The 14,258-nt window shown below is 48.6% G+C and overlaps 1 protein-coding gene across 1 annotated transcript in view; it reads left to right on the top strand.

The window, feature by feature from the left end:
* Positions 1–13,985, top strand: part of LOC147641577 (membrane-bound transcription factor site-2 protease homolog) — a 31,705-nt gene extending 17,720 nt beyond the window's left edge. Inside the window, exons 9-10 of the mRNA XM_086790190.1 lie at positions 13,217–13,525; positions 13,618–13,985. Coding sequence (XP_086646316.1) covers positions 13,217–13,525; positions 13,618–13,782 — 474 coding nt within the window. The 3' untranslated portion in view covers positions 13,783–13,985. The remainder of the gene's footprint in view (positions 1–13,216; positions 13,526–13,617) is intronic.
* Positions 13,986–14,258: the final 273 nt, after the last annotated feature.

Raw genomic sequence — 14,258 nt, 5'->3', positions numbered from 1 at the left:
ACCAGTCCCCCACATACCGATGCCACACACTACCATCTACTTCACACATGACATGGCAGACATATACACTGGCAGAGTAGAGGATGGGCTCCTACTCATGGATCCCCTGGCACCTATGGATACCATTACAGCCCAGCTTGCAGCACTCCTACACACGGCTGCATTATAGAGCTTCCCACATCGTGTCCACTCAGGAGAGCCTGCGAGATCTGGGACTATGCCCCAGAATAGATGGTATGATGACGAGTGCAGAGCCCTATACTCACTGCTCCGCATACAGAGAGCCTTGGGAGCCATCACAGAGCAAGAGTCGAGGAGAGAGATGAGGAGACTTACTCGCCGCAAAAGACGGACCTTCGCAGAGATACACGAGCTAGAGATCTTTCATTTCTTCATGAGTAGAGATAGCCCTGTCTCATGGCGGCACTTCAGAGAGCCCCGAACACCGACACCTATTGCAGACCCACAGACATGGCACACATATGCAGAAGGCCTATACCACGCTCCACAGCAGCCACCTATACCTCAGCCACAGGAGCCTCGACCTACCACAGCTAGCTTCTTTACCCACTCAATGGTACAGGAAGCTACCCGCCGCCTACAGCATGGACGGGCCGCCGACCATATGGGCCTGCAAGTTGAGCATCTCATATATGCAGTAGATTCTTTGGCTCCTTTTCTTGCACACCTGTTTAACAGGGCACTAGCAGGGGGTTTGCTTGCGGAGTGGACGATGCACACCATTGTGCCGATTCACAAAACAGGGGATATGCTCGATCCGAGCAACTACATGACGGTTATGGTTGGCCACGTGCTGGCCAAACTCTATGGTGCAGTGTTGGAGCAAGAGCTTAGCTTATATGCTGAGCGAGCAGGTTTACGCTCATCAGGGCAGGCAGGCTTCAGGAGAGCTTTCTCTACCACTGACCATGTATTCACGTTGAGATGTATGATTGATCAGGCCAGAGTGAGGAAGAGAAAGCTCTGTTGCTGCTTTGTGGATTTCCGCATGGCATTTGACACAGTACCACGAGAGAGGCTCTTTCAGCGCCTGCAGTCTCTTGGCATACCAGCAGATATGACATGGGGCATTTATGCATTATATGAGCAGGTTTTTGGGCGAGTCAGATGTCCAGGAGGTATGTCCGAGACTATTGCTAGCACCATTGGTGTGAAGCAAGGATGCCCACTTTCCCCCACGCTATTTGGGTTATACATTGATGAGGTGGCTGACTTCATTACACGGGAAGGCGGAGATGGAGTTGATTTAGCAAGTACCTCAGTACATATTATGCTTTATGCTGATGATATTGTATTAGTGTCTGAGTCTCCAGGTGGTCTACAGCAGCATCTACATGCACTCGATGATTTCTGCACACAGAGGGGTCTTACTGTGAACCTTGGGAAAACCAAGGTTATGGTCTTTCATACATCGAGACAGGGCAGGAGTCAGCTGACATTCACTCTCGCAGGACGCCAGGTGGAGGTGGTGACATCATACGTGTACCTAGGGGTTACCTTCTCTGCAGCAGCCACACGCTTCACCATGGGTTCAGCAGCCAGAGCTAGATTGACACGGGGATATGCAGCATTGGCTGTGCTAGAGAGACAGTGCCACCAGGCGCATTTTCAGGAGCCCCGGACGAAGGGGTGGCTATTTGACACATTAGTCACACCGGCATTGATGTATGGAGCAGCGGTATGGGTGCCGGGCCTTGCCACCCATTGGTGGACACAGATAGAGAGACCACAGGCCCTCATGATGGCACGCATGATACACAACAAACCGTTAGTACCTCATGACATTATCCGAGCAGAGTTTGCTGCGCCTCCTATGATGGTAGAGGCCATATTTCAGACTATATGCCTGCTAGACAAATTCAGAGAGATGCCACAGGACAGATTGTCATACAGAGCTTTTGAGGCATCTAGACAGCTGGCTGAGGCAGGAGATAGAGGATCATGGTATGCACAGGTCACACATTGGTTCTTACAGCATGGCCTAGACATGGATCATCTACCACCATTCCAGTATGACAGGGATGCACCACATATCCGTCTCTCTCATAGTGAGAGAAACAGAGTATTGAGACAGGACCTATGGCAGCTCTATACACGAGAGACATGGATATCGCCTACACAGCCTCTTCCACCGAAGATGCTATACTACAGAGATCACTTCATGAGTATCACTGATGATGGATTTATTGAGAGGCCTAGATACATGGAGGGCTTTTTACCCATAGTTACGGGAAACGGAAACGGGAACCATGGAAACGGAAACGTTTCGAGATTTTTGGGAAGGGGGGAAACGGGGAAACGCCACGTAAGCAAGGGTTTTATAGAGAAGGGTAAAGGAGGCACAAATGAATATTAAAAATTCACAAATAGTGCTCACATGTCATCACTTAGTCTTTTAAGTTTTAGCTCTCTATTTATTATTTGACATCCTTCATTATAGATTTGAAATAGTGAAACTTCAAAGTTCAAACAAGTTTTAACTTTCAAGAGTCAATTAAGAATCTACATAGTACAAAATGGCAGAGCAATCTACTATGCTAGATAATAGATTGCAATGCTTAAAGCCTTAAATCATAATTTATAAGTTTCGCACTTGCCCTGCAAATCAACTTGTCTCCACCAATAATCCGATTGGGTCATCTCCCTCTCTTGCTCAACATGCTCCTCTGATCCACTTGTAGAAGCCATAGCAAAAGAGGGCAATGGGATTCAAGCTTCAAAGTTCCTGCAATTGTAGATTGCAACCAAAAAGTGAGCACTCACCAAACCCATTCTTGAATGATGAATCTCAAGAATCAAGATGCTTCAGCCTTATAGGCTCTATCAAGTTACAAATTGCAATAGACATAAATGATAATATGTGAGTGAACATTGAAACATGAGAAGAGGGCAAAGAGAATCTAGATCTGAAATTTCCTACCCGAATGGTGAGAGAAACGTCCAAAGGCTGAAGCTCCAAGGTCTCGACTCTCCAAGCCTCAAGGCCAAGGCTGAAACGTGAATCAGGCTGGTCAGAGCAAGGCGAAGCAAGGGGGGTGGGCGATGTAGGCGCGAGCAAGAACCGGGCAAAAACAGGGCGGAAATAGGCGGAAATAGGCGCGCGGTGTTTTTTTTTACTGTTTTGCTTTGTTGCATGCTGCCAGGGGGAAACGGCGCATTTCCCCCTTGGGAAACGTTTCAGTACCTGGGGGAAACGTTTCCCCCAGCCGTTTCCCCCTGGGGGAAACGTTTCTACCAGAAACGCCGTTTCAGAATCTGGAACTGGCTGAAACACCGTTTCTTGAAAAAATGGGACCGAAACGCCGTTTCCCCGTAACTATGTTTTTACCACACGGCTCCCGAGTGGCTATTGGTCAGCTTAGAGTTTCATCACACTGATTGGAGATTGAGACTGGCAGAGCAGCACGGATCCCCCGAGAGGAGAGGGTATGCAGATTGTGCAGAGAGGAGGTGGAGAGTGAGGAGCATTATGTATGCAGATGCAGAGCATATACAGCCATCAGAGAGAGATATCCCATTTTATTTTGAGAGCCACATTCCCTACGCCAGATCTTTGAGGCAGCAGACCAGCGCACACTGGGGAGATTCATTCTAGACATACAGCGCCACAGAGAGACATCATTACAGGCTCAGACAGCTCCAGAGGGGGGACGACAGACACAGATTACTACATTTTTTCAGAGATCCATCCCACTCCCAGCCCCTACACGGCAGGGAATTACTCTCCAGAGAGCAGAGACACTCAGAGCCCGCAGGAGACAGAGGACACCTAGCTTTCGGACACCATGCCTATACCAGAGAGAGATGACAGAGATCAGAGCTCAGTTTCACAGAGAGGGTGCGGAGCGACTGGCTCGCTTCAGGCATTGTAGCCGAGCATTTCATACATGCTAGAGATATGATTGCAGACTTGCCAACTCCAAGATGTGGAACCTAATGTCTCCCTATCCACCCTCACATCACAGCTCACCACCATACTCCACACATCCGCCACCACTTCTTTCATCTGCACACGGCGGTCTACCGCCAAGCCACCTTGCCATTCCATGCCCCAGAATTGTTGGTATGATGACGAATGTCGGGCCACACGCTCCCGTCTTAATCATGAGGTACGGATTGGGCAAATCACGAAGCGCCAAGTGCAACGGATTTCTCAACGGCTCACCCAACGCAAGAAACTGGAGTTCTATGCTTGGAAACAGGATGAGTTATACCGATTTTTCTTAGGGCCAAAGAGGCCTGGAGGAAACTCTGAGAACATCGCCCTCCTACACCCATCACTTGCCCGGACAACACTGAAAGAGTGCACAGAGCAGAAGCGAAGGAGCACTAGAGTGTGTTGAATAGAGAGTGCAAGAGAGAGAGAGATATGGAGCAAACTATGCTGAATATACTGAAGCAAAACAGTCCCAAGCAAGAGACACTAGAAGTCTCATTAGTGAGGGAGCAAATATGTACAAGATTGAATGAAAAGTGAGAGGCCAGCACCTCCTATTTATAGGTGAGGTATGCTGGCCGACTGGGGATGCTAATGCTGGCCGACTGGAGCATGCATGCTAGCCGATTGGTAAAATACCAAAAAGGCTGAGAAAAATCCCAGAAAAATAGGAGAAAAAGGAGTGGCCAGCCCACAATCAAGGGCCATACAATAGGGACCAAATGGGCACCAAAAGTGAGCAGAAACTGGGGATGAATGTGCTAACACCCCCTCTCAGCACCAGATGCTGAACAAACTCCGAGAAGCCGAAGATGAGGAGCCAAGGAAGCCTGAGAAACCGGCTTGGTGAACAAATCTGTAGCATTCTCCGCTAAAGGACAATACTCCAAACGCAAATCTCCAGCAAGAACCCGTTCACGAACATAGTGATACTGTATCTCAATGTGTTTCATACGAGCATGAAACACATGGTTCTTGGCGATCGTGATGCAACTCTGATTGTCACACCAAAGAAGAGTAGATCTGGTAGGAGGACAGCCAAGCTCCTCCAATTATCTCCGCAACCATATCGCCTCACATGCAGCATAACACACCGCACGGTACTCCGCCTCAGTAGAGGAAGCGCCACAGTAGGTTGCAGAACTCATTAATCCGCTGATACCAAGCCGGTGGAGCCTGCTTCAGACCATATAAAGCCTTCTTCAGCCGGTACAGATGATCTTGTTTGCCTGGAACAACAAATCCCGGCGGCTGATCAACATAACCCTCCTGTGTAAGCTCTCCATTCAGGAAAGCCAACTTGACGTCCATCTAGAAAACGGGCCATCTATGATGACCTGCAAGAGCAAGAACGGTGCGAATAGTAGTCATCCGGGCCGTCAGAGCGAAGGTCTCATCGAAGTCGACTCCAGGGCGCTGAGCATAACCCTTGGCAACCAACCTCGCTTTGTGCTTGTCCAAACTGCGATCAGCTCGGAACTTCGATTTGAAGATCCAACGGATGTAAACTCACCCCCTCCGTCGAGCCTTGACTGAGTGACCGGTCTCTTTTTCCACCTCATCTCTCCAATCACAGAAGTGCTGAAAAGCCTCATCCTTGGTCTTCAGAAAGAAAACCCAAGTATATCTAGAAAAATCATCCACCATCACGAGCATGTACAACGCCTTACCCAAAGACACAGTACTCATAGGACCACATAAGTCTGCAGGAATGAGAGCAAGTGATGTCGAAGATTTGTGTGTCGCCTCCTTCGGAAAGGCGGCTCAGTGTTGCTTTCCCTATAAACAAGAGGAACAAGCAGAAGACCGAGCCTTGATGGTTGGTAATCCCTCAACCAACCCATCCTTCGAAGCTCGCTACAAAAGCTGATAGCTCAAATGGCCAAACCGAGCATGCCAAAGAGCAGAAGAAGCACCAGAAGAAAGCAGAGCAATCAACTTGTAGAGACCACTTGTCGGAATCCTTGGAGTTCTTGTCAGAACCCCCTTTCCCTTTCTTTTGTTGATTCTTCCCTTTGTCTCGCGCTGCCAAAGCTCCATCAGGGCCACCAGAGGTGCCAGTCCACTCCTCGAAGTGAGACTCAATCTGCATAACGGAGGGGAGAACTTCCTCCCAAGTAACTGGAACAGGACGAGGAGAAGAAACAAGAGACTGAAAGTATGCATTAAACCTCTAGGGAAGCTTGGAGAGAAGCCGAATAGCCGTGTCCTCTGTAGAGATGTCCTTGCCACAAACAGCTAGCTCGTCCCGGAGATCTTTTATCTTCAAGATGAAAGCAGATACAGATGGAAAGGCAGAAATTGATAAGTTCATAAGTTGCTTTTCCAATGCCAAAATCCGACCTGGAGACTTAATCTCGTAGAGATCTACAAAAGCCTTCCAAACTTCATGTGCAGCATTCGCTGTACGCACATGAGAGAGAACAGAATCCTGACAGTTCAGCATCAGAAAGGAGAAAAAGCGTCGATCATTCGACTACCAAAGATCAATCTGTGCCTGAGTCGCACCACCGGAAGCAAGGGTGGGAGGGGTAGCATTGGCCGGTGTAACTAACAAGCCAATCCCAAAGATCCACGCCACGCAAGGCCAATTTCACCTTCACCTTCCATAGGGTGTAGTTGGAACCATCCAACTTTGCAGACTCAGAGAACATATGAAGAGAAGTCGGTGCAGCCATCACAAAAGCTTGGGCTCAATCTCAAGAAATATGCACAAACTCAGAAGAAGAAGTGTCCTCCACAGGTACCAAGAGTGCCACCAAAGCCCGGAACACCACAGACCCCCTCTGCAAAGGGGAAAGACCACTGGAGAGGAAAATGCAGCACAAAGAAGGCTGCTGTCCTGAAAAAACAGGCCGCCTACGTCCAAACTCCACGTGGAAAAGAAAACGCTGATCAAAGAATACATGATGGCTGTGTCGGTGAAGCCAATCTGTAGGAGATGTGACCAGCAGGTGCTGTCCAAAAAACGCAGCAGCAAAGGGGCTGCAAATCTGAGAAAAACGCAGAGGAGAGGGTGCTGAAAACAGGGTTGAATCTGGGGCAGCAAAGAGGTTGCTAAACCGGGAGCGATGATACCATGAAAGAGTGCACAGAGCGGAAGCAAAGGAGCACTAGAGTGTGCTGAATAGAGACTGCAAGAGAGAGAGAGATATGGAGCAAACTATGCTGAATATACTGAAGCAAAACAGTCCCAAAGAAGAGACACTAGGAATCTCATAAGTGAGGGAGCAAATATGTACAAGACTGAATGAAAAGTGAGAGCTCTGCCAGCACCTCCTATTTATAGGTGAGGTATGCTAGCCGACTGGTAAAATACCAAAAAGGCTGGGAAAAATCCTAGAAAAATAGGAGAAAAAGGGGTGGCTAGCCCCCAATCAAGGGCCATACAAAAGGGACCAAATGGGCACCAAAAGTGAGCAGATACTGGGGATGAATGTGCTAACAGACACATGGCACTCCTATGCACGCTCCCTCTATCATATCCCCCATCAGCCACCCCTACCCCCACCATCAGATCCCCGTCCCACCACCTCCACCTTCTGCACAAAGGGCATGGTCCTCAAGGCCATTCGTAGACTACGCAATGGGCGAGCCTAGGATCATGAGGGACTCACTGCCGAGTACATCTCGCATGCCGATGATACCCTGGCGCCCCTATTAGCCTACATGTTCACTTGATCCTAATAATTACAGGACGATCATGATTGGCCACACATTGGCCAAACTCAATGGATCAATGCTTCAGCTCAGTTCATTTGCAGAGAGCCAGGGATGCAAAGCCTCAGGACAGGCTGGCTTTCGGAGGAGCTACTCTACCCTTGACCTCATCTTCACCCTCCATGCCATCATCAGGAGGGGAGAGCACGACATCAGAGGATTTACTGGTACTTTGCGGATTTCCGTAAAGCTTTTGATACTATACCCCGAGCCCTCCTCCTACACCGTCTACAGGAGATAGGAGTCCCATCTGCCATGGTTAGGAGCATCATCGCCTTCTATGAGTCCGTCACCGGACGAGTGAGCGCCCTAGGAGCTACATCACAGGAGATTTCCAGTACTATTGGGGTGAAACAGGGCTGCCCTCTATCACCCACTCTTTTCGGCCTCTAGCCTTGAGCTTACTTGAGCAGCAGTGCTTCCAGGCACATTTCCAGCAGCCCAGGACGAAGGGCTGGCTTTTTGACACCCTCGTCACACCAGCCTTGATGTATGGAGCAGCCTTTTGGGGCCAGATTTATCCGATGAGGATTGGTAGCGAGTTGAGAGGCCCCAGGTCATGATGTTCTCCCATATGATCCCAGGTCATGATGTTCTCTCTTATGATCTGCAGCAAACCATCAGTCCCACACTAGATTATCTAGGCAGAGTTTGTTGCAGCCCTGATGGTGGTGGATGCACTCTTTGAGACAGTCACATACCTCCATCGCATCCGTCACATGGATCCCCACAGGTACCTGAGGCTTGCCCTGGCGTCCTCAAGACAGCTAGCACTTGAGGGCCACTCTAGAGTATGGTATGCACTAGTTTCCACTTGGTTCTCAGTATATGGGCTCCGCATGGACCGCCTACTCCCCCTTCAGTATAGTTTGGACTCCCCTTTTCTCCGGCTCCCTCACGAGGATACCAACCGGGTTATCCGGTTAGATCTTCTCAGCCTCTACATCCATAGCACATGGATCACACCTTCGGAGATCCCCACGAAGATGCACTTCTATAGAGATCACTGCCTCACACTCACTGAGGATGGATTCATCCAGCAGCCGGGGGCTACTTGAGTGTTCTCATGTCCCATGCCATGCGATTGTGATTGGTTAGATACAGGTTTCATCCCACTGCCTCGGGATGGAGACAGGTAGAGCTGAGCACATCTTCAGAGCCGGGAAGCTCATATGGAGACCCAGAGAGGAGAGGATCTACTGATTATGCCACAGAGAGCTTGATATGGATATGCCGCTGCCCAGTATACTATGAGATCCGCGGGAGGTTTCAGTGTCTATTTTGTGAGGGATTTGGTCCACTCATTGACTTCCAGGACCAGCGTTGCCTAGGCCTCTTCCTGCTTGAGCTCCGTAGACACAGGGACACCTTCTTGAGAGAGCTTTGGCCCCAGCCACCCTGCCCTCTCCCTCGCTAGCCAACCATCACCAGTTCCTTTCGGACCCAGGAGGTGGAGGACGCCGATACAGTGGATCTTGTGGACCCTCCACGAGCTGCTCTAGATCTACCTTGCCCGGGAGGAGTTACCTCGGACCGAGCCTCCGCACTCCAACGTGCCCGACGCCCCCGGCCCCCCCGTCGGCGACGATAACCTCATTAGCTCTAGATCCAGGACATGCTCCACCGCCATTGAGCTACCTTTCCACGTGACATAGCTGAGGGAGACCTCTTGGCCATACTCATCTACTCAGAGCTGATGCCGCTCTCATGTTTCTATGTTCTTAGTATTTTCATGATGAGTTTCCATGGACAGTTTTGTATCACCCACAAGTGAGATAGCTATGTTTATGTTTTCTTTCTGTTTTATTTTCCATTCCATGATGAGATATGCCATGGACATTATTGTATCACTTTGGTCTCATAGGCCCATTGGGTCTTTAGTAGACGCTTAATATATCTTTCTTTCTTTCTTTCTTTCTTTCTCTCTACACAATCATGGCGTGAGCACCTATGTGCGCCCCCCCCCCCCCCCCCCCCTTCTTTTTGCTTGCGCTTTTTGCTGTTGGCCTGCCGTGATGACAATGCATGCTGCCTGCCCAGTTGCTGCTGCCCCGGTGCGGCGACGTGATGCCGCTACACACTGTTTGTGCTCCCACCCCGATGACGCTTGCTGTGCATACAGTTGGCTTCCCTGCCGGACCCACCCTTCATCTTATCGCACAGGCCATTCATCCCTCGCCTTTTCTCTTTTTTGCAGAGAAATCAAATGACATCCTCACCGCATGAAACACGGAATAGGAAGCGATGGGGGCAGTTTGGAAAATCGAAAGAGGCACTGCAGGAGCTCAAATAGCCATTCAGTGCATGGATGAAGGCCAGCTGGTGGGGGAAAGGAGTGCTCAGTTCAGGCCAACTCTAAGGAAAGAAAAGCACCGTGTCTAGGGCTAGCCAAGGGCTGCCAAATCAGGCCAGCCATGGGAGGTGCAGTGCGCAACCAAACCAGGCAGCATGGGCTGGGAAAGATGGCGCCCAAGACCACAGCCATGCGTGGGCAGGTCAACCCTATGTAGGCCGTATGGAGGAGTGACGTGGGTCTGTCCTCTGTGCGCAGGGCTGAATCACAGCCAGAAAGAGAGAGAGGTTTGTGTATGCACAGAGGGAAGCTTGCGGGTATGCACAGAGAGCAGCTTGCAGGTGTTAGAGAGAAGCAAACAAGTGGCTAAGAAAAGAGCAAGCAAGCTTTTTTAAAGGGGTGCCAGCTTTTTTCTATAAAAAGAGCAAGCAAGCTTTTTTTAATGAAGTGGGGCAAATTTGTTTTTTAATAAGAGAAGTCTACTTTGGGAGTTTTACAATAAAAGATTTGCTTTTTTTTTAAAACACTAAAAGAGGGACAATTTTTTCCCCTACTTTTTATTCCCATAGTTCTCTTATAAGGCAGCTTGGCCTCATATTTATGGGTGTGCACAAGTGCTTCTCTCACATATGAGGCGGATTTGTACCTTCTCCTTCGTGGAAATTCTCCTCGTTGTGCCCTTCTCATCCACTCTAAAATCTTTTCTATAACCTTTAACTTCTTTCCCGTCCATAATTTGTCACCTTTCTGTCACTGCTTTTCTCCAAGTTAGCACACACGTTTTGTGTGCACCGGAGATATATGGAGTCAGTGGGTAGTAACTCCGTGCAGTCATCCAACAGTAAGATGTGAAGTTGGTTGGCGATGATGATTTTGAGCAAGTGAAGCCACTGAGATGGTTAGGATTTTATCCGCCATGAGTAGCAAGGCTGGAAAATAAACGGCAGTGGGTTATCTAGGATTCCTGAGGGAGCTCTCCTGGCATGCCTGTGCAATAGTCATGTGCTCTCTCTCGCTCTCTCTCTAGAGGGGATCTGGAGGGGCTACTGTCCTTTACAGGGAGGAGCTACAGCATGTCGTGTAGGTCATGAGGAGAGTAGGGGTTCCTGTCCTTTACAGGGAGGAGCTACAGCATGTTGTGCAGGTCATGAGGAGAGACGAGGAGGCCCGTTTCATGTGGATCCGCATACATACTGATCGGCCATGTGATATTTATGTTGCCATATGCTACTTCGTGCCCAAAGGCTCCACCTACGCCACCCATGCAGAGGGCAAGTCACCATACCTCCCACGCACTATTCTAGCATTGGAGATGTACTGTTGGCAGGTGACTTCAACGCGCATACGAAACAGCATCAGGTGCCCTTTTTTGAGAGTGATGAGCCCATGTACAAAGATCTAGCACCAGAGGAGTTGGGACTTGATAGGACTTCCCAGGACATGGAGGATTCAGATTATGGAGATCATCTGCTGGAGCTAGGAGGAGCACACGGATTGGCCATACTCAATGGCCTCGCTCGATGGCCAGGTTCAGGAGCCTTCACATGGTTTTCACATAAGCATGCACATAGCAGGCGACCGAGAGCACGCTCCACGACAGATAGACCCAGTGCGAGTACAGTGGACTAATTGCTGGGACCATTATCTTTCATACCGAACATACAGTCTTTTACAGTCTCACCTCGCCCCATCGCTGTAGCTGCCGATCATATATACCTTTCCTTCAGCATTGCATGCTGCTTTGATCCGATGCCACCACCGAGCGGCCCCCAGAGACACCTGCGATACCACTTCACCAGAGAGACGGCATCCAGCTACGCCAACCACTTGTACAGTGCTCTGCAGGACATGGACCCACATGTACCGCTGGAGGACTTCACGACACAGTTCGCCTTGACACTCCACACGTCAGCTGCCGTGTACTTCCCTCACGCTCGACCATTCGTCACACCTCCGAGCAAGAATGTCCCACGGAAAGGCTGGTATGATGGTGAATGCTGGGAAAACCATGCCTGCCTCATCTGAGAGGAAGCGCAGGGGATCTGAACACATCGCCAGGCACGCATGATCTTTTACCGCCTCATGCGGAGGAAGAAGCGAGTCTACTTGGCAAAGTTGGAGCATGAGTTGTACCACCTTTTCTCGGAACAGCTCTTCGGGCTATGCATTGATGAGATCTCCGACTACATTGACAGACTAGGAGGACCTGGAGCTGGCTTGGGAGGAGTATTGATCCCTGTGTTGCTCCATGCCGACGACATTGTACTTATCTCAGATACACCAGAGGGGCTGCAGAGACACCTGGATGCATTACAGACCTTCAGCCAGGATAGGGAGGGCTCCATATCGACTGGTCTCTATCCTCAGCTGAGGATGTATTAGGGTGATATGAGAGCTCTCTGCTCATGTACCTAGATCAGATTTTAAAGTTCTGGATTTTTGTTATCTTTCTTTATTACTGTTTTGTACCCAGGATGATGTACCTCATGGATATGATGTAACCTTTTGGTCTCATAGGTCATTTTGGCCTTTTGAAGACGTTAATACGACTTTCTTTCTTCTTTCTTTCTTTCTATCTGCTCCTTAGCCATGGGTGCCCATTGCTTCAAACCTCCATACCTAAGCTCAGCACTGAACTTTACAAAACCACCATAGCCTGCTTGCTATTGTGCAACCCTAGGTCTAATTGCCAATAGTTGCCAGGTCCCACTACTTAATCTAGATGACCCTATCAGACTACAAGAGCTGGACATCACTGACATCGGGTTACAGAGATCATCACAAGACCCTAAGGAGGTCACAGTTTATGGGAGCTCAAGCTTCATTGATAGATTAGGCGGGGCTGGTCCCACATTGGCAGGCAGATTGATCCCCCTACTACTTTATGCAGATGACATCGTCCTCCTTTCATATTCACCGGATGGGTTTCAAAGACATTTGGATGCTCTACAGGGTGTTTGCAATCAGCGGGACCTTACTAAGATCCCAAGGGTCTAGGAGACTAAAGAGTAATACAATAGCTCCATGACATACTGATCCATGGGGAAAACTGAAAGACTGAATAAGCAACTACCTACCTATGCTATGAACATATGTCAAAAGTAGGCCAATAGCCATGTGGCTAACACAAGGTGCCAGTATGTACAATGGGTGGGAGGAACGCATGCCTCATCCAATGTGTGTGTGTGTGTGTGTGTGAGAGAGAGAGAGAGAGCGCTTAATTTGCTAATGTGGTTGGTTTGCAGAGTAGTTCATGTTTGTTGCCAATACTGGATTATGGAGAAGTGTTGATTAATATTAGACTGCAGCAATCAAGTTTGGAGCACTGCTCTTTAAAGGTCACTAATGCTAGTTGCCAACAAAGCTTGGTGTTTGTTGGAGACCCCAAAGACCTCTTTTATTGTGTGCAGTTGACTAAGTATTGGCCACGGCAACTGTTGTTGTTTGGCCGATTTGCCGTTTCATTGGGGAGATGGTTTCCAAATTTGCTGGAGAGGCTACTCTCTTATACATTTTCTATCTCAGCAGCAATGGCCATGTTGAATAGTGCTCCGGTAATGCCTAGATATTTCATTTAAAGGCTCATAATCTAATGCTGGTTTCATTCATGGCAAATGGCTTCACTAATATTTGTTGCTTTTGTCAGGCATTCTATCTGGATGGAGAGGCTATTTTTCAAACTTGGCTTTTATTGAGCAAGTCCTTTGTCCATCCCAAGAAACACAGAAAGGCCATACAAGTTTTGCTTACAGTTGGAAGCGTTTTGTTGATTTTCTTCTTGGTATCTGGGTTTCATAGCATTGTTCTTTGAGAATGGATCTGTACTTGTAAACATTGCAATCACGTGCATAGGACTTCACAAAACATTTATCTCAAGACAAATAATTGGTGCCCGTCTAAATGGTCATGTTATGTGGTTTGCTGCATAACCCAAGCTTCAATTTCTCAAGCACCAGGCACCTTTATCTTTCAAATTAGACTGGTCATTAGTAATACAGCTTGAAACTTGTCATCATTATGGAATTTCGTCTGCCACATGCTGGTGCAATGTTTGGAAGGAACCTAAGGATTTATCAATGATTTCTTGAGCTTGAGACGGTTGGTGTTGTATCAACTTGAAGAGCTTGTATATCGTGTCATAGCAACAATAACATCAATCAAATGTGTTGAGCGTCTGGGTGAAGGAGAGTGGGAAATCTTTTCAATGCTGTCGTTATAAAATGATATTCTCAATTGTGAAGATGGAGATTGTACATATATGGCTCAACAATCATGGTGTGATTAGAG

Source organism: Cibotium barometz, chromosome 1 (genome assembly GCF_041138505.1).
Source record: "Cibotium barometz isolate CiBa-2024 chromosome 1, ASM4113850v1, whole genome shotgun sequence".
In the NCBI taxonomy this organism is placed as follows: domain Eukaryota; kingdom Viridiplantae; phylum Streptophyta; class Polypodiopsida; order Cyatheales; family Cibotiaceae; genus Cibotium; species Cibotium barometz.
The sequence above is the reverse complement of the archived record's forward strand: the minus strand, read 5'-3'. Positions and strand labels throughout refer to the sequence as shown.